We start from the raw sequence: 21,779 nt of genomic DNA, 5'->3' as shown, positions 1-21,779 counted from the left end.
CTAGCTATTAGAAGTTTCCATAGAGCCATATTTTATTCATTTGGTAATATTAGTGGCAGGGGAGGAAGGGATGGATATAAAATACATGTGATAAAATACATGTGAAATTATGCCTATTAAATTTGAAGATAATTATAATTTACTATATGTTTTTACTACTACTTTGTATTTCCTGTTACTAAATTTAGTATTTGAATTTAAGAATATTTTAAACTCATTTGACAGTATTTTAAAACTAAGTTTTATCTGTCACTTCAAGGATTCAGTTGTTCATGGATTTATAATGCCAAGGTCTGATTTGTAGTGTGTGAGTGTTGGTTTGCAATGAAAGATGAAACGTGGTCTGAAAATGTTAGGTGGATAGTGGAAAAAGTTTGGAAGCCACCAGCCTTGGATCAGAATTCCTGCTCTGATACTTTTGTATTAACTTTTCAAGTTCTTTAGTGTCTCTGAGTCTGTTTCCTCACTCACAGAGTGGACAGGGTATTTATGTATAGGACTATGTTCAGAGCTCAGTGAGACGATCCATTTCAGGAGTGTGGTGTGGTATGTGATGTTATTAGGTGATGAGTAATTGAAGAACAGGGCTTTCCTTCTGTTTTCCATCAGAGGAAAAAGGAGGTATATGACTTTCCAAATGCAAGAAAATTATTACTCTCTGTAGATAATATAAGGGCATAAAGTGCATTATATTTGATATTTCTGTAAGCAGAGCTTGACATTGTAAATTGCAAAAAGTATCAATCACAATAATATTAATGATAATAGCAAATATTTGTTGAGTGTTTGCCACATGACAGGCACTGTCTTAACACCTTACTTATATGAACTCATTTAATCCTCATCACAAAACCCATGAAATACTAATTATTTTTTTCTGTTTTACTGATGAGTAAATTAAGGCCAGTGTTAAATTAGCAGGGCACACAGGCAACTTTGGCACTGAAAGATTATACCCTTTTTTATGCATTAAAAATGGATACTCCAAGCCCCTTTCATTCCTCAGATACAGTCAGTAATTACCCAAGTAAATATATCTTGATGAATAAGCCTCCTTCTCATCCCTGTCTTCTGTCTGAGAAGGACTCCGGTTTCGGCCCTGGACACACTGTCTCCTTGTGGTCAGGAAGGAAGACAACAGAAGTATCCATGTTTGAGGGCAAGGTCTGCTCTAGAGCCATGCTATAAAGACAGTTGTTGATGGTGTACCCTTGATCTTTTGAATGTTGAGAAATCATGATTACTTGGGGTAAAAAATAAAGGGCATACAGAAATTACAGATTTTATTTAAACATTATATATGGCGGTGCCTGGGTGGCTCAGTCAGTTAAGCGTCTGACTTCGGCTCAGGTCATGATCTCGGGGTCCTGGGATTGAGGCCTGCATTGGACTCCCTGCTCAGTGGGGAGCCTGCTTCTCCCTCTCCTGCCCCTCCCCCTCTGCTTGTGTACACACATGCTCTGTCTCTTTCAAATAAATCTATAAGAAAAATAAATATTATGTATGAAAATACTGAGACAGTGCTTTTCCTACAAATAGATTTATTAGCAGGGAAGGTATAAAAGAATATTATATCGGAATAAACCATATATATTTAACTGTTTTAAGAATTACAATGTTTTACCGATATGTTCTGATGATTATTAAGCCTCTTTATTGCTTTGATCTTAGTTATTTTGCTTTTTATCCTGTTCTTCCATGTAGTGTATCAGTTTTACCATGTTTGTCTTTGCTTATTTTAAGATGATTTCTTACAGTTTCTGGTTCAGTAAGTATACAATAATTTCAGGCCACAAAGACCCCTACTGAAATTTGAAAGAGCATGAAGTCTTTGTAGGTGATCTTAAGATAACATTGTTCTTGGCCTTGTGATGAACTGCATATGTATATCAGCTTTGAGACATAATAATTACTTTAAGACTTTGATTGTATTTAATCTCCTGGCTTGATGAAATGTTTGGGTATAAAGGAAATAAATTTCCCTTCTTAAAAATGTTTTATGAAGGTTTTCTCTCCCTGTGGTACTTCCTGATGGCCTGATATTATGTCATGTATAATTGCATTGACGCTCAGTCTGAATACTTCTTTTTCTTCTTGGCAGCATGGGGTAACCTTGGAAATGTTCTGAAGAGTCAGAGCAAAATTTCTGAAGCTGAAAGCGCCTATAGAAATGCTTTGTACTACCGTAGCAACATGGCTGACATGCTTTATAATTTGTAAGTATGCATTACTTTCTCTGGTTTGGTTCATCTTTGAAACCCGTGGTGAGAGACTTGATTTAACTGCTGGAAATGGAAATGATGTGTTTCTGAAATAGTCTTTTCATTAATCATACCCATGAGACTCGTAGGTGGATAGTACTTGTCATTTCTTTGTTTGGGGCTTCAGCATCAATATCCATCAATATCCATGTGTATTGATATAGTATGGTTGAATTTTTTTGATGTACTATGCCATATAACATAAGAATTGGTTACAAGCTTGTAGTTCTGTTTTTTCTTTTTTTTTTTTTTAAGTTCCATTAATACTTAGTTGGGATGAGGGGTGCCTGGGTGGCTCATCCGGTTAAGTGGCTGCCTTTGGCTCAGATCATGATCCCAGGTTCTGGGATCAGCCAAGCATCAGGTTCCCTGCTCAGTAGGGAGCCTGCTTTTCCCTCTGCCTGTTGCTCCCCCTGCTTGTGCACACGCTTTCTCTCTCTCTCTCTCTCTCTCTGTCAAATAAATATATAAATAAATAAATAAATAAATGAATAAATAAAATCTTTAAAACAAATACTTAGTTGGGATCAGAAAATAAGGTTGCTATGTATAATACTTCATATAATTAGTATTTTCATTATTAATAATAGATTTGATCCTCTATTAAAGAATTGTTTGTGTCAAAGTATATATAGAACATGTACTAAATCTGGGGAGTTATCAAATAGATGATGTGGTTTCACCATCACCTCACACCTCTCCCCTCCTCCAAAGGTACTGGTAATTAAGTTAGGATAATGGGATAATTTAGAGTATTTGTGTATGTCAGTTTAGAAAAATCCCTAGGGGAAAAATTTGCTGTTCTTTGGCTGGAAAGCCCTAGGGGGTACAGTAAGATATTAATGGATACATGCAAAACCCAAATCTCTTCTCTCTTATATTTATGACACTTTTTTGTTTGCAAGTAATAGAAACTTGGTCTAACTTTGCTTAAACACAAAAGAGAATTTATTAACTCCTGTAATTGAAAATTCCTGAGGTTGACTAAATGTAGGCACAATTAGAGCCAGGTGTTTTATATTTCAGAAATTTGTCCACATTTTGTGTGTGTGATTTCCTTTGGGTTCACTCCATTCTCGGTGGGACTCTGTATCAGTTGGAAAGATGAGTCATACACCTTTATAATATCTTGACCCTTTTCAATCAAAGAAGGAGTTACATTGATATCTCTATTAATCCTGGGAAAGGTCTCTGAATGACGCTTCTGGGGTCATGTGTCCTCTCTTGAGTGAACCATGGGGCAGACTGGCAGGGGGCAGTAAGACACCTCCTTTGGCAGGGCCTCCAGAGTTGGACTGGTTTGGGGGAGGATCCAGTCCCAGTAAGAAGGCACCAGGCGTAATAAGATGTCTACTGCTTATGTTTAATGAATATGATGTTATATTGAGAGTATCAAACTAGTTTGGCAACTTAATTTTTAATATGTGTTTTTGTTCTGGTTGCATTTAAATCTTTAGTAGGCTAAATCTAAAAGACAGCTAGAAAAAAAATTTAAAAATGAATGAAAATAAACAAAATCTAGATTTTTAAGGAAAAGCAGACAGGATGAGCTCACTTTAACTTCCCGTTCCCACATTTACCTTGTATTCAAACTCTTAGACTTTAACACCAGGATCTCAGTCTCCTGGGCTGTGGTTTAAATTAGATCAGCATGAGTTTTGTGTTGATTTGCATAGTGTTTAATTTTCTCTTTTTTACCAGGAATGCTTTCAGTGGGGGGAACACCTCCAGTTTGTACAATCTCTGATTCTTGCATTCTGCTGTTTCATGCTTCACCACGTATATTACCATTTTCCTGGAAATACTTTTTTTTCCATTTTTTTTTTTAACTTGAATGAGTTTATCTAGATACTCCTACAAAGGCTTTCCCCATGTCTGCTTCATCTAAATAATGCGTTGTTATTTTATTACTGATTAGTGGTATTTTTATTTCATGAAAAAAAAAACACCTTATCAGTTTGATAAATTTGCATAAATGTTCCTTTTTTTTTTTTTTTTTTTGCATCCGAAAATATCATTGTCAAAGGGACCCCTTGTCTTGCAATAAGGGATGCCATTTTTCTTCTGGTGCCCATTCTCCTCAGTTTTTCGGCGGAGAAAGTAAGCTGAGCAACCCACACTTCTTCACTAAGCTTATTTTTCTGTTTCTTACCTACAGTCAGTGGTTTAAAGTTACCTACCTCCTGGTGATATCTGGCATGGATTGAAAGAAAAAGGAAATATATCTATCTAGGCTTACATTTTGCTGAGAAGAGAAATTTATTCAATTAGACCAATACACTTTACATGTAATTTAAAACCTATGTCTTATAACTTCCTCTGTGGTCGTATATTAGAACTTATGGCATGGACAGACGTCCCCAAACCTAAATGAAAAATCTTTGCTGGAGAAGTGGTTAACAGGATAAAATTTTTTTCGTATTTATAAATGATTTGTAATGTAAATGCCATATATAGTTCCAAAGTATTTTTACTAATATGGCAGGTTTTTTAAACTGCACTTAACTGTTAGCTCAAATGGAGAGGCTTAAATCCGTTAAAAAATGTTGCCAGTGATTTTAAAGTATTAGATTATAAAGCCCGTGTGGTTGATAGAATTCTGATGCTAAATAATTATATTTCAAAATATGTGAATTCTTCATTGATTTTTAATCAGTTATTAATAAAATGCAACAAGATAGATATTTTCCTTCCCATAATATTATAACTGTGTCTGGTATCCTATGTCCCTAGGGGCAAACTTCTGTTTTTGGTTTTGTTTTTTTCTGTTTACTTACATAGTTAGGAAAGAAGCCAAGTTTTCTCATGGACCATTTATAGACTATCTGACAAAAAGTTTTTCTTTGAGATATATATGCTATTTTCATTACATCATTTTCTCTGAAATACAGAAATTGCTCCTTGTCCTGTTTCAATTCTGAAAGAAAAAGAATGTGGTTTGCTCAGTTTTACCAGTAAGCTTAACCTGCTATCACTCCTTTGTGGTGGTAGCAGACATTACTAACATTTCATATCATCAGTTACTCTTAAGGACATTTTATGACCAAAGCCTGAAACTAATGAACCCATTATATTAGTTGACATGAAATACCCGTATTTTTTAGTGAATTTTAGAAGCTTTTGGGAATCATAAGCTCCCGTTAGGTCCTGTGCTTAACTTTTATTTTATTTTATTTTATTTATTTTATTTTTTTTAGATTTTATTTTATTTATTTATTCGACAGAGATAGAGACAGCCAGCGAGAAAGGGAACACAAGCAGGGGGAGTGGGAGAGGAAGAAGCAGGCTCATAGCAGAAGAGCCTGATGTGGGGCTCGATCCCGTAACGCCAGGATCACGCCCTGAGCCGAAGGCAGACGCTTAACCGCTGTGCCACCCAGGCGCCCCTTGTGCTTAACTTTTAATCAGTAACCTAGATTTTTTTTTTAAACATATTCCATGTTTCTAAATCTACTTGCTTTGTAAACTACTAAAAAATTTTCATGTTGTTAGGAATCTATATTAGGAAAATAATTTGTAGATTGACATACATTATTATGTAACTTCAAAACAATGATTAGTAAAGTGAAGTCTGCCACCACTGTTCAGACACAGGATGATTCAAAGAGGTCAGAGATGATCTTTAAATTAATCCCTATGATTTTATTTTTCTGTTTAGATTTTAAAAAATAAAACTGGGATATCCAAATGTTCTAGGTCGGGAGAGAAGGAAAAAAATGATTTGAAAAAATAATAGTTAAGCAATAATACAGATGATATGTGGTTATATCTGAAGTTGAGGAAACATTGCATTAAGAGATTTTAAAACTTTAGGACATTTTTCTGAAGGATTAATATCAGGTTATATCTGAGAGGCTCATGCATACAGTTAATACTTCCTATTTATAAAATGATGGAATAATTTTAATTTTTTCTCTGGTGGCAATTACTTGAATTACTTCTGTGTGCCAAGCACTCTTAGATCTTTACATATGTTATGACAGCTTGTCTTCAAATGAGGAAAATGAAACTCAGGTAATTTGTGTTGGATCACATGAATAAAAGCGGAGCCAATATTTGAACGTAAGATGTTCTGACTCTCTATATCCATGCAATAATGGTATATCCTCTCAAGCTGGCAGAAATAAACCAAGGGTGTGGGGGAAAAAACCTTACTATATATCTTTTAAATCCAGAAAAAAAATTAACTCAAACTACCTTTACATTATAGAAATAAAATATGTGGGATTACATCTAATAGAGAGTATCGGTTATTATTTTTTTATGACGCTTACAAAGTTTCCTGAACTTTTGCCATAGAATTTTGTTAGAAGGATCATGAGTTTGCACAACTGAACTAAGTTCAAGAAGAAGTGCTACAGAAATTGTTTTAAATTGTCTAAATCCATTAATTACAAGATTTTGATAATGTCTCAGTCCACGCTTACAGATAACAATCCTATAATGTGAAATTTGAAACAGTACTTAAGTACTTTTTTTAAAAATTGAGATATAATTGAAATAGAACGTTATGTTGGTTTCAGGCATACAGTATGATTCAGTATATGTTATGTATAATGACATAATCATCACAAGTCTAGTTATCTGTCAGTATAAATAGTTACAGTTTTTTTTCTTGTGATGAGACCTTTTACTTAGCAAATTTCTCTTTGCAACTTTCAATTATACAGCACATTGTTATTAACTATAGTGGTTATGCTGTACACTAGATCCCCATGACATATATATTTTATAATCAGAAGTTTGTACCTCTTGACCCCCTTCACCCATTTCACTTTCCCCCCATTCTACTTTCTTAAGCAACCAATGTAGTACACGTATTGCATGCCTTATATTCAGCCTTTTTTTTCGTATTGCTATATTTATTGAAGTCCAGCACTTAACACAAGTAATTTTAGACCAGTTTAACATATCTATGTTATAACGTTGGTTTCTCTTTGTGTGTATAATAAATTCCCGGGACAAAGACCATTGCTCTATGATTTATATTGTCAAATTTTATAAATGTATAGTCGACTTTCAACCTTTTAACTGTACCACTCACTGCATCTGAAGTATAATTGATTTCTAGCCTGAAAAATACTCAGTCATTGTTCTTTCATTGTTGTTACAGATTTGTCCTAGCAGTCTGTTCCAAATGATATTTAAACAAGTGATTCAGTAGAGCATTGAATGTTTCATTAGGTGTTAGATTTCAGAATGCCGATAATAAATTTCATGTGGTTTAATCAATTCTTGATTATCTTCCATAAATAGAGGGTATCAGTTTTGTGGATAATAGAGATTTTGCCACCATAAGTTAGTTGTCAGTTTTGTTCTATGTTGTAAGAACCTTAAGTAATCATCTAATATGAGAAGCTAGGAAAGGAGCAATAAAATAAGGACGTAAAAAGAAAATGTTAATGAAGTAGAATATGGAGAAACGATGGGAAGTAATGAGTAAGTATAAGAGAATGTTCTTTAAAAGATCAACAATTTCTGGGGCGCCTGGTGGCTCGGTTAAGGGTCTGCCGTCGGCTCAAGTTATGATCTCAGGGCCCTGGAGTAGAGCCCTGTGTTGGGCTCCCTGCTCAGCGGGAATCTCCCTCTCCCTCTCCCTCTGCCCCTTCCCCTTGCTTGTGCTCTGTCTCTCTCTCAGATAAATAAATAAAATCTTAAAAAAAATAAATGATCGACAATTTCTGGCAAAGGTAGTGTAAGACAAAATAGAAAATCTTGAGTATATAACAGAGAGAGTGAGAAAGAGGCTACAACCAGATAATGGAAGCTTAAACTAACAAAACATTGGTTATATATGTGAAAATCTTTGTGACATGAATGTTTTTCTGGGAAAATACAAATGATCAACATTAACCCAAGAAGAAGTAGGTTATTTGGAAAAATTTGAAAACCATATTAAAGAATTGTTTCCACAAGGAAACAAGTTAAGGCCTTTGACAAGTGAGTCCTATCAAATCTTAAATGAAGTGATATTTCTTGTACCAGTTACACTTCTTGTTTGTTTTTGTGAAGCTAGATAAACTGATGGCAAAAGGTCTGACTATATTTAACACCAAAAAAACAAAGGAGAATAATGACAATAATAACAACAACAAACATCAAAAACTAAGAAAAAACCCCAGAAAACAAATAAACATCCCACACAGCAAAGGCAAATAACAGAATAACAGAACCTCCAGTTATACTTGTGAATATAAATGTACACATATCCTAAAATTAATATAGTGGATATAGCAACATATTAAAGATTAAGACATCACTATCAGATAGGATTTATTCTGAGATTTATAGGGGGTATTCAGTATTACAATTCAATTATTATATTCTTTCAGTTTAAAAAGTCAGAACAGGAAAGAATTATGATCATCTCTAGAAATGCCAAGAAGGCTTTTCATCAACATCTGCTTCATAAATAACAGGTAAACTTATAAATAAATAAGACTTACAGTACACTAGGAATAAAGACATACTTCTGTAACATAAAGAATATCTGTCTAAAGTTAATAATACCATATTTAATATTGAAGTACAGTGGTCATTTCCATTCACATTCATTTTCTTGGGGTAGTGGCAATTTCTTATTGGTCATTTATCTCTTCATATATAAACAGTTCTAATTGTATTTGTTGATTTTATAATGAATTATGAAATCTGTATCAGCAGAGAAGATCCCGTTTATCAATATAAGTGATAAGATTAGTAATGGGTATTAAATACCCTCATTCTTGCAATTGTATAAGGGCTATTTAACAATTATCTCGAAATGATTCTGGGTCACAAGGAGCCTTCTTGAATTAGATGTCTGGAGTTGCATTTTCTTGCAGTTTCGGAAACAAACACATTTATATTAAAATTGGTTCACGTATTGGTTTCCTAGAGCTGCCCTAACGAAGCACCACAAAGCAGGTGGCTAAAAACAATAGGAATTGACTTTGTCACAGGTCTGGAGGCTATTAGTGTGAAATCAAGGTATCCACAGCACCGTGCTCCCTCTGAAACCTGTAGCGGAATCCTTCCTTGCCTCTCTCCTGTGGTTTCCTCGCATTCTTTGGAGTTTCTTGGCTTGCATCTGCAGAACTTGAGTCTCTGTCTTTGTCATCATGTGGTGGTCTCACTGCATGTCCTTGTCTTCACATTCACAAAAGGGGACCAGTCATTGGATTGGGGGCCCACCCTTGTTAAATTAACAATTTATATCTGTAATGATCCTGTCTCCCAATAAGGTCATATTCGGAGGTATTGGGGGTGAGGACTTCAACATATCTTCTTTTGGAGGGGAGACATAATTCACCCAATAACAGCTGCCTATTGAAAGCTTCAGTTTGAGAGAGATCAGACAGTAGTTTCTCATGGAGGAGCAGATCAGGTGAGAGATGCCTTGTTGAAGCCAAAATTTTGCACAGAATTTCAATGAGTTTATGTATCTCGTGCCAAGAACTCCTAGGAGGAAGTAGTTTAAGAGGATATAGAAGTGAGGGAAATGTGGGGTGCAGATTTGTCACTATGGATCAGATTCGGGTGAGAGATTGATAGGTTCATTCAGGGCCAGGTTTTGAGAACCCTCGAGAGGTGAGAATAATTCAAGATTATGGAATAGAAGTGGTGTGACTACCTGACAGAGCTGAGCCATTCTTGAGCTCTGTCACAAACAAGGCGTGAGAAGCCCATGGAAGGAGGACTGGTGGAAGTGAGGGGGAAAGGAACCCCTCGGCCACACGGCTAGAGTTCAGGACATTGTTTCCTGCTAAGTTCCATGGATGTATGTGGGTGCGAATGTGTTATGAATGGAGGGAGGTGTCCAGGGGATAGTAGGTAAGCAGACTGGTCTCCCAAAATAGAGAATTTGGGAGAGGCTATTGAACAGGAGTGCCTGGTAGTGCTTGCCATTGTGTGAAGTAAATGAGACGGAGAGGTTTTTGGTAAAATTTCATTGGCTTTAGGTCACTGGGACTCGGATACATAATTCATTTGGCTCTTTACTGATTGCTGGAATGAGGTAGGACAGCCTACAGGTACCTGCATGTTCTCCCGGCAAGAGCAAAGCGTAACACTTATTACATACTTTGTTTTAGTTGATAATTTTCACTGATCAGTACACAAATACAATCTTGTAAAACACTGAAACAGTACTGAAGAATATGGAGTAAAGCAGAAAAGTTTCTAATTGCATTTGTCACCCACCTTTTCCCTGCTCTGCAATATATCTTTTCACATTTTCCACAACTATTTATACATGTACTTATACATACATATTTTTTAGCTTTTTTCCTCTGCATGTATGTGGCACCATTCTTTTTAAATTTGTGTGTGTGCACGTGTGTCAAAATTTGTATGACCCTCCCCATTTGGATTCACATTAACTGGTGCAGCTTTATATTCAGCAATAGATTCAAGGGAAATTATTGTGTAGATGTTTGTAACTCTTTATTTGAAGAGCTCCCTAGTATTTTGCCCCTAAAAATTTTAGCCATCTCTGCTGCTCTGAACTTGAATTTCTTTCTTTTTTTAAGATTTTATTTATTTGAGAAACCATGAGAGCGGGGAGGGTCAGAGGGAGAAGCAGACTCCCTGCTGAGCAGGTAGCCCGATGCTGGGCTTGATCCTAGGACCCCGGGATCATGACCTGAGCCAAAGGCAAACACTTAACCAACTGAGCAACCCAGGTGCCTCAATGATTCAACAATTCTAATGTTCATCAAGATAAGTGTACTCTACTTAATCCACTTTATTTCATCCATTCCACCACCCACCTCCCCTCTGGCAACAACCCGTTTGTTCTTTGTATTTAAGACTCTGTTTTTTTTGTTTGTCTTTTTAAAAAATGTGTTTGTTCCTTTGTTTAGTTTCTTAAATTACACATGAGTGAAATCATATGGTATTTGTCTTTCTCTGACTGACTTATTTTACCTGGCATTATACCCTTGAGGTCCATCCATGTTGCTGCAAATGACAAAATTTCTTTTTTTATGGCTGAGTAATATTCCATTGTGTATATTTACTACATCTTCTTTTATCTGTTCATCTATGGATGGACACTTGGGTTGAGTCCATATCTTGGCTGTTGTAAATAATGCTGCAGTAAACAGCGATGCATGTATCTCCTTGAATTAGTGTTTTCATTTTCTTTGGGTAAATATCCAGTAGTGGAATTACTACATCAGATGTAATTCTATTTTTAATTTTTTGAGGAACATCCATACTGTTTCCCATAGTGGCTGCCCCAATTTGCATTCCCACTGACAGTACATGAAGATTCTTTTTCCTCCATATCCTCTCCAACACTTGTTATTTCTTGCGTTGTTGATTTTATCTATCTGACAAGTATAAAGTAATATCTCATTGTGGTTTTGATTTGCATTCCCTTGATGATTAGTAATGTTGAGCATCTTTTCATGTGTCTGTTGGCCATCTGTATGTCTTCTTTGAAAAATGTCTAGTCAGATTCTCTGCCCATTTTTAATTGGAATATTTATGGTTTTTTGGTGTTGAGTTGTATTAGTTCTTTATTTTGGACATTAACCCCTTATCAGATATATCATTCGTAAATATCTTCTCTCATTCAGTAGACTGCTTTACTGTTTTGTTTTCGGTTTCTTTTGCTGTGCAAAAAGCGTTTTATTTTGGTGTAGTCCCAATAGTTTAAAATGCTTTTGTTTCCCTTCCCGTAGAAGACATAGCTAGAAAAATGTTCCTACAGCTGATGTCGGAGAAATTATTGCCTGTGTTTTCTTTTAGGAATTTTACGGTTTCAGGGCTCACGTTTAGGTCTTTAATCCATTTTGAGTTTATTTTTGTGTATGGTGTTAGAAAGTGGTCCAATTTTATTCTTTCGGATGTAGCTGTCCAGTTTTCCCAACACCAACATTTGTTGAAAAGACTTTTTCCCATTATGTAGTCTTAACTTTTTGTCATGGTTTCATTGGGCTTCATAAAAGTGTGGGTTTACTTCTGGATCCTATTCTGTTCCATTGAACTCTGTGTCATTTTTTTGTGTCAGTACCATACTGTTCTGATTAGTATAGCTTTTTAGGATATCTTGAAATCTGGGATTATGATACCTCCAGCTTGTTTTTCAGTATCGATTCAGGATCTTCTGTGGTACCATACAGTTTTTAGGATTATTTGTTCTAGTTCTGTAAAAAATGTTGTCGGCATTTTGATAATGATTGCGCTGAATCTGTAGGTTGCTTTGGGTCGTATGGACATTTTTAACAATATTGGTTCTTCCAATCCATGAATATGGAGTATCTTTCCACTTGTTTGTGTCATCTTCAGTTTCTTTCATTAATGTTTTATAGTTTTTGGAGTACAGATCTTTCACCTCCTTTGTTAAGTTTATTCATAGATATTCTTTTGGGTGCAATTGTAATGGGATTGTTTTCTTAATTTCTCTTTCTGCTACTCATGATTGTGTAGAAGTGCAACTACTTCTTCCTTACCAATTTATATTTATATATTTATATTATATATTTCTTAAAATTTATTTTTGCTAATGTGAATTAGATTTTCCCCCTCGTTACATTTTAAATTGGTTGTTCCTGGTGGTTTAGATTTATATTTTCTAAATATGCATGATTCCAGGTTTTTATTGTTGTGGCTTTATCACATATCTGAATTTATTTGAAGGTCCTTTTTTGAAGTATTCCCAAATACATCACATTCTTTTTTGCTCAGAAGCTTCTGCACATACTATTTGTTTTTTCCATGTAACATTTTCCACCATTTTCTCTCCTCCTGACTCGTTACCTCCCACTGCCCATTCTTTTTACCTGGCTGATAATTATATATTCTTTCTATCTCAACTCAAGTGACACTCCCTGGGAAAATTTCTTGATACTTTTTATATTTTCAGAGTTGGAAGATAGGTACCCTTCCCAAATCTCACCATAGCAACTAATACTTGGCTCTTTTTAGTCTGAATCATATTTACATGTGCTACCGTGTTCCCCTCAATTACAGTATAATTTCTTTTTTTTTTTTAAAGATTTTATTTATTTATTAGACAGAGATAGAGACAGCCAGCGAGAGAGGGAACACAAGCAGGGGGAGTGGGAGAGGAAGAAGCAGGCTCATAGCGGAGGAGCCTGATGTGGGGCTCGATCCCATAACGCCGGGATTACGCCCTGAGCCGAAGGCAGATGCTTAACCGCTGTGCCACCCAGGCGCCCCAACAGTATAATTTCTTTAAGGTCAGAGGGTGCTTAGATACCATTCTATCCCTGAGACCAAGTATAATGATAGGCACATGGGCTTTAAATTACGTACATGTTGATTAACAAGCTATTGAATGAGTTAAACTATGGATATGTTAATTAATAAACCAGTGAATGAATTAATAAATGAGTTGATTAATGAATGCACTACTGAATGGAAATAAATCAACTATGTTCAAGTTTGTTGGACAGTACTCCTGTGTCCTGCTCATTATACTTAGATGGTCCACTTCTTTGCCAGCTAGTGTTACTGCCCATGTCCACTTATCTGATTGTTCATATTGATTTATTGCACAATTTTTAAATTTATATCTATCTATGTCTATGAAAAGAGTCACTGTCCAAAAAACATAAAAGTGGTAAAGTTCCTGTAGACCATTATTATTTTATACAATATATGTACATACTAATGTGGGATAAAGATGTTGGAATATATCATCTAATGTCAGGGACGAGTTTTCTTTCCCTTTCTCCCATCAAACCCTGGAAATATTTTCTTTATTACAAACATCTTGAAAATAAACTATTTTTCAAAATCAGTAAGAGAAAATACGTTACTGTTACTTAACTGGATAACCAGCCAAGGGACATTTCAACAAAACAAATTCTGGTATTTTCATTTGTTAATTAGAAAAAAAAAATGGGTGCCTGGGAAGGTCAGTTTAGCATCTGCCTATGGCTCAGGTCATGATCTCAGGGTCCTGGGATCAAGCCCCACATCAGGCTCCCTGCTCACCTGGGAATCTGCTTCTCCCTTTCACTCTCCCTCTGTGCTTCCCCCCCCCCTCAAATGAATAAATAATGAAGTACATACTTATATTCTGATTTTTAAAAATGAGATGATGTTTCATGATTCTGAAAATATGAAGAGTCATTTTAAAATCCTACTTGAGATATATAAGTGCCTTTACAGCTGTTTTTTGTTAATAGAAACACATTATTGAAATTTGTCTTTTAGCAATTTCAGTCCTAATTTCTAGACTTAGTGTAATATTAACCATCTCTTCAGAACAAATAGATCAGCTAAGAATATAAGTGTAGCCTTTATTGGAATATTTTTTAAGATAAAAATTAGTGTTTATTTGATACTAGGGCAAATTAACCATGCTCAGTGATTTCATCAACCATATATGCATTTGTGTATGCAAATTCTTGAGTATGTTTTAGCTTTAAACTATCCATTCTTGAGTTTGGGTCATGATTTACTCTACTGAGGAACTTTGGCTACATCTGTCTTGTCAGATGCCAGGATAGATTAAGACAAGAGAATTACTATATAATGACCTGAACATCTGCAAGATAGTAAAGAGGAAGTCAGAAATGATTTTATGGTGAAGCTGCAATTATAATACATCAGGTCAATTAAAAAAAGGAAAAACCACAAAATGAAACATTTTTTATTGTAGGCTTTATGGTGAAGCATCATATGCGATTATCAGTTAAAATTTGTATGTAACATGAAAACTCATAGCACTCAGTAGTATTTGGTAAATTTCTCTAAGTGGTCTAAGGGAAGAAACTGGATCTGTTCAGGTGCCTGGTGCAATCCCAGAGAGCCCTACTTATCTAACCAAAGCTCACAGAAGGATAGGAAAAGTTTCTGTGTGCTAAGATTTTCATGGGATTTCCTCCACTATCTTGTTAAACGTACTGGAAGACTCAGAGTCCAGTCAAGTTGTATGGGATTCATAAGTTAGTTTGGTGAGCATATCTACCCATGTGTTCAAAACATTCAATTTATAAGAGCATCGGGCTGAGGAGTATTGGATGAATTAATTTATAATGACATTAGCCTAAGACAGCCTGTTACTATGAAACTCTGGCTGAAGCTCCTCCTTCCTGGAAAGTGCTGGAATAAGTGTCACTGACATTTGCCTCTGTAAATCCCGGTTTATAGACCTTTCTTGTAAGTCACACAACCTGCTCTTCCTTGCATAGTTTCACACTGAGCGCATTCAGTTGTTTTGTAATTATAGTTAGGTCAACACTTCATACTTGATAGCCATCTTCTCCCATGCATCATTTTGCATACCTGTTCTCTGATTCATTGTGAGTTGATTTTACAGTCTAGATCAGGAGTTGAAATCTGTTTTCTTGTCACTCTAAAATCCCCAGTTCTTCTAACACCTATGTCGAACATCATTAGTTTTCACAAATTTCTGAGAAAGAATGAGCAATTAGAAAGTTTGATTAACATTGATTATATCTTCTCATTACATTTATAGATATGAGCACATTTGCAAATTTATGTGTTGGAAATAAGGATTCATTAATTTATTTGACAAATACTGAGTGCCTGCAGAGTGGCAGACATTGTATTAAATGGTGGGGCTATGCAGACGAAGTGTGTAGTTTCTGCTGTCAAATAGCTTGTAGTTTGGATTTAAAAATATGTTAAGTAATAAAGTAGCATCTTTTCTAAGAGATAAGCCTGGACCAAAAAAAAATATAAAGTAATAAAAGACAAAAAAATAAGAGTCATACTAGGAAGACAAATTAACAAGATATTTGGGGCAAAAATCATTCAGTTTTGGCCATGTAAGTTTCAGATGCCTGTTGGGGATCCACTAGGCATCTAAAATGTGGTTTTACAGCTCATGAGAGCATCCTGAGATAGAGCACATTGGAGTTGTAATTATCTCAGTATGGAAGTTGAAACTTCAGTGTGTGTGTGTGTGTGTGTGTGTGTGTGTGTGTGTGTGTGCATGCATGTGTGTGAGTGTGTGTGTGTGATAGATATAAGGATAAATGAAAGAAAGACCATGGAGAGAATCCTGGGGAATACCAGTATTTAAAGAGTTTGGTAGATGGGGCACCTGGGTGGCTCAGTCGTTAAGCGCCTGCCTTCGGCTCAGGTCATGATGGGATCCAGTCCCCAGTCAGTTGGGCTACCTGCTCAGTGGGAAGCCTGCTTCTCCATCTCCCACTCCCCCTGCTTGTGTTCCCTCTCTCGCTGTGTCTCTCTCTGCCAAATAAATAAAATAAAAATCTTAAAAAAAAAAAAAGAGTTTGGTAGAAAAAGAGGAACCGTAAAGTATGTTGAAGGAGAAGGGAAGAAGACTGGGGTGTTTGATGGTATTGATGCTGATGAATATGACAGCCGGTGGGGGTGGGTGGGGGGGGGGAAATGGCCAAAGATCACCTAGTATAAAGAAGTTAAGTATTTCTTTGAAGCTTTATGTCCCCATGGGGAAAAAAAAGAGTGACATCATGGGTCTAGAAAGTTGGATATATTATTTACTTCTCTTGAATGTAGTAGAGAAGTACATTTTGTCATCATGAAGCTGCAGGATATCCCAGAGAATAATTTTATCCTATGAAATGCATGGATACAATGACCAAGGAACTGTTCTTCACACTAGGAGCTCCTTGGTGGCTGGGGATGTAAATCATTTATGTCTTTGTTTCTAGCACATAGTGAAGTCCTGATACCTCCTTGGTACTCAGTAAATGCTTTTGAATAGATTGAATCAAACCACTTATTATTTCACACTCATTTCTTTTATAGCAATGGAAACTACTCATTATAGTATTGGTGTCTAGGATTGCCTGCTGGAACTAGCTGTTAAGCTTTGCCCTTCCCCCATAACCCAAAGCAAAATTGGGGGAAATCAGAATCCTTTAAGAAATTGGAGTCTGGCAAGAGAAAGAAGGAGATTGAATCATTCCTATGCTCATTTGTATTACAGGTTTTCTATTACAAATGTAATTTTAAAATGGCACTGTGTGGGTCATGCTTTTCCATGTAAAAATATTCATTCAAGAGTAATTATATAGAGAGAGTTAAACTATATTCCATGTTGGAAAAATGATGAAAGGCATTTTTCTGAAATCTCATTAAAATGGCCTTTAATTTTATAATCATTTTCATCCAGAGTTCTGTAGGTAAATTTGAGGACATGTATTAGACAGCCCATAAAATAGGTTTATAAAGAAGTTCATAATCACATCCTGTTTTAATGCCTTTTGTTTGGCTTAACTTTAAAACTGATTGAAAGTTGCTTAAATGGCCAGAAGATTTTTTTTACATGTGTTTGTCCTAAAATTATGCTCATGTGAAAAGTGGGGGCTGATATGCAGCAGAATTTGAAGTAAATTAATTTCAGTTTTCTCAGAGGGAGGTTTTGCATTACGAAAAAAAAAAGTATCTTTTTTCCTCTGCTCCTGAAGAAAAATGAACAGATGTAAATTTGTTATTGTGTAGTTCCAATCAGTCCTCTGCAGATTTCCAATTACTATGAGTTAAGAATTATTTCCTAGACACACCAGGAAATATAGTAATATTATCTTCTATTTAATTTATTTTTTCTCTTATACAAAACCTAACTGTGGTTTTGCCTATGTGACAGAGAAGTTGCTTCAAGTATAATTGAAGTTTGAGGCCATCTGGATATTAAAATGTTAATGAATTTTTAAAATTAATATCTTGTCATCTGCTGTTTATTTTTCTCTTATATGTTATTCATTTAAGTAATTTATTATTTCTGTGGCCAAATTTTATCTCCTGTCACTCACTTCTTTCAATTCTTTGCTTCAGAGAATTCCATGAGGCCTCCCAGCTGACCCTATTTAAACTGTAGTCTCTGCTACTCACACTTCGGTTCTTTCCTTGATTCCTTTTTTTTTTTAACATTATATTTGTCACCTTCTAGGGAACTATATAATCTCCTATTTAATTATATAGAGTGATATTAAAATAAATAAAAATGTCTAGTTAATTTTGTGTGTTGCAAACATGTAAGGGCATGGAGGCAGGGTTTTTGTATACATCGTAAGTGCCCAGCGTAGTGCTTAACATCCAGTCCAAGCTCAATGCGTATTTGCTGAATGTACATTTACACAATGTGCCTGTGATTTTACGGACATACATTTTCCTTAAACTCCTTATATGTGAAGGGTGTGTTAAATAACAACAATTCAACCAAGTACATTTAAACCATCTTACTGGCTTCGTTAAAAGATTCATGAATTGGCAGCATCCCATCTAGCAAATAGAGGTGGAGTCTAAAGAGATGCGCAAGGGGCGCCTGGGTGGCACAGCGGTTAAGCGTCTGCCTTCCGCTCAGGGCGTGATCCCGGCGTTATGGGATCGAGCCCCACATCAGGCTCCTCCGCTATGAGCCTGCTTCTTCCTCTCCCACTCCCCCTGCTTGTGTTCCCTCTCTCGCTGGCTGTCTCTATCTCTGTCAAATAAATAAATAAAATCTTAAAATAAATAAATAAATAAAGAGATGCGCAAAATGGAAGGCTTCCGAGAAGGAGGGTGGGGCAAGAGAGTTATTAGCAAAAGAAAAGTATCGTTTTAGGCAGGGTGGCTTTCCCCTGGGGGGAAAAGAAAGGGTTTTTATCCTTCAGATTACCTCATTTTGTGGGGGATGGAGAAAGCCTCTTTGGCTGACTCATGGATGCTGATTGAAAAGCTCCTGACTGGTGAAGACTGCATTTCTGAGGGGAGGCTGAAACTGCCATTAGAGGAGGTATCAAGCCCCAGTTTGGGAATGTGGTCTAAGTGGGCCTATGGTTTTCTTCTTAACAGGTACATCTTGGATTATTTTAGAAACTTTCCTTTCCACTTTTTCTTTCTTCCTCTGTCCCTATTTATCTAAACTGTAGACTCCAAGAGCACCTAAGGATGCCCTTTCAGCTTTACTCCTCCATTGCTTTTAATTATGGTGACCCCAAATTGACTTTACCCCTAAGGGCTCTTAGTGTTGGAGATGACTGATTGGGAGTTGGCTGAAATGCGAGGGGGCCCAGTGATCCCATCTTACTCTTCTGATAGTAAGAAGAACACAGTGAGAAAATGCTCACTAGTCATCTAGAGAAGGAAAACCAGATCCAGCCTGGTGAGTATAATTACACCTTACTCAGAAAATGATAGGCACACACTTGCTTAGAGAATAGAAATTCCAGGTTAGGGGAATAATCTGAGCTCTTCTTGAATTCTGAAGATAGACTAATTTTTAACACCATTTATATTTTATGAATAGCCTTTTTATGTTTTTAATGATTGTGTGTGTGTGTGTGTGTGTATTCTATAAATTTTGCCTGTTTGAAGTAAAAATCTTGAGGAAAAAAATTTCTAAATCTTCAGTGACCAAATTCAGGGGTGGGTGCAAACCTGGGATGCAAAATGTATACTCAGTCTCCAGAAATTTAGGTTTGGAAAAGAGAGTGCAGCTTTAATCAAAAGCAACAGATGAGTACCTTGGTGGCTCAGTCAGTTAAGTGTTGGACTCTGGATCTCAGCTCAGGTCTTTAACTCAGAGTTGTGAGTTCAAACCCTGTGTTGGGCTCCAAGCTGTGTGGGGAGCCTACTTTAAAAAAATAAAATAAAAAAAAGTAAACATATATTCTCTTAAAAAAAAAAAGCAACAACTGATAGCAAGGAAAAACACGCAAGTTTTCTAGGCCTCATTCTGAAACAAAGTAATGGTGATGTAGTTGTGGAATATAGGTGAGGTTCAGTGGTGTGGAGTTCGGAGCCGACGACCAAGAAAGAGTTCTTGAGACCTCTTTGGTGCAAAATGGTGGTTTATTAAAGCACAGGGACAGGACCCTTGGGCAGAAAGAGCTGCAGCCCAGGGTTGTGAGGGGTGGCTGATTATATACAATGGGCTTGGGGGAGGTAAGGAAAAAGGGAGGATTCAAAAGAATTTTCATATGTTAAAGAGGACCTGCAAGATACCAGAGGCCTTGCCATTGTGAAGTTAAGGTTTTTCCCTCTAGCAAGGCATTAACTTGAAGGTAGTTGGGAATTTCCCGGAGGAATATCACATATCCCACCCAGGAGTTGGGGGGTGGGGTCGGTTGTAGGGTGTTGTAGGCTTATACTTTGTCTTCAGGGAGCCTTCTGCTCCCTCATCAATGGGAGGAATTCAGGGGTTGAGGGGCTGAGAAATTTCTCTGGGGCAAGGCCAGTATCTTTCTAAACCAAGAGGGTGAAATGGATAGAAGGGAAAAGAAAACAAAAGCAAGTGCTGCTGGAAGTACTCTTCATTTAGCGCATGACTCCCCAACTTCCCATCACTCCACTGTCAGCTCTTCTCCCCTGTCCAGCCTTAGACACCAGCTTGCCTCCTGTTCCCACACTGGGACCTGAAATGATGACCGCTGCCAGGAATAGATCCTGCCTCTCTCTGACCCCTGCTTTGAGTAAAGGGACATCCCTTCTCAGCACCAAAATGAAATCTGCAGTGTCAGTTTTAGGAGCTTTGTTATAAGTGGTACTTTCTTTCACAGTTTTTGAGTACTTCTGGATAAGCCTGTGAGTGAATTGTTTTTACGTTGCAAAATCTGTTCCAAGCCAAAAAAAAAAAAAAAAAAAAAGGTAAACTCAAACTTTCATTTTTGGAACTCATCTTGCTTGTTCTTAAGTTAGAAATTGGTTGTATGACCTAACACCTATTCCTGCTGGTCTGTGAGATACATGATACCTTTTCCCCTTTCATAATTTATTGCTTCAACAACAGACTTTTGTTAGAGCACTGCTGTTAAGGGACAAAGAAAACACCCACTTTGTTGAACATTTATGTTTAAAGTGAGTACATTGCACTAAATCACTGTGTGCCCATGGGACCATCTCTAACCCAAATTATAACCATATCTATAGAAAGAATCCGGCACTGAAGCTTGCTTGCTTTCTTGCTTGCTTGCTTTTTCTTTCTTTCTTTCTTTCTTTCTTTCTTTCTTTCTTTCTTTCTTTCTTTCTTTTTTTTTTTTTTTTTTTGGTAATATTGTTTTGAGTGTGTTGATGCCTGCGGAATTCACAAATGTTCATTTTTCTTTCCCCTGCTGCCTGAACAAACTAGTTTCAGTTAGGTTTTCTTGCTATGGACTTCCATAGCACATCACACTATATCATAGTACCCTCTATACAACTTTATTACTGCTTTTTAAATTATCTCTCTTCTACTAGTCATCAGATCTCTATAATGGCACTATGAAATCTGTTTTCAATGAATGAATGAATGAACGAATCAACAGTCTACTTACCTTGACTTTTCTGAGTAGATCAGGCTTTGGCCTATACCCATAACCCAGCTTAGTGGTTCCTGCACAGTGGTTGCCTACCATCCAACTGGTAAATGTTTCTTTTTCAAGAAATTACATAATAATTAGTCATCCATGTTGGATAGGCCCTGTAAATAGTAAAGAATAAATAGCAAATCTGTACATAGGTTTAAAGTTAAATCATTCGTAGTTTCTTTAATTTGTGTCAGGTGCTTTTTAGTTCTTAATTTTGTTTGTTTTAAATCGCAAAATTCTCTTAGAGGATGAGGTAGTATTTGAAAGATATTTGACT

The 21,779-nt window shown here is 36.3% G+C and overlaps 1 protein-coding gene across 3 annotated transcripts in view; it reads left to right on the top strand.

Moving 5' to 3' along the window:
• The window catches only part of TMTC2 (transmembrane O-mannosyltransferase targeting cadherins 2), a 769,045-nt gene that overhangs the window by 206,436 nt on the left and 540,830 nt on the right, over window positions 1-21,779 (top strand). For all 3 annotated transcript variants that reach the window (XR_003316605.4, XM_026499950.4, XM_048218182.2), the window contains exon 4: window positions 2,102-2,216. Coding sequence is in view for 2 of the 3 variants with exons in the window: in XM_026499950.4 (XP_026355735.1) it covers window positions 2,102-2,216 (115 nt within the window). In the remaining variant the exon portion in view is untranslated. The remainder of the gene's footprint in view (window positions 1-2,101; window positions 2,217-21,779) is intronic.

The sequence above is a fragment of the Ursus arctos genome, unplaced genomic scaffold (assembly GCF_023065955.2).
Source record: "Ursus arctos isolate Adak ecotype North America unplaced genomic scaffold, UrsArc2.0 scaffold_21, whole genome shotgun sequence".
Taxonomy (NCBI): Eukaryota; Metazoa; Chordata; class Mammalia; order Carnivora; family Ursidae; genus Ursus; species Ursus arctos.
Note: the sequence above shows the minus strand (reverse complement) of the source record. Positions and strands in the feature narration are given on the sequence as shown.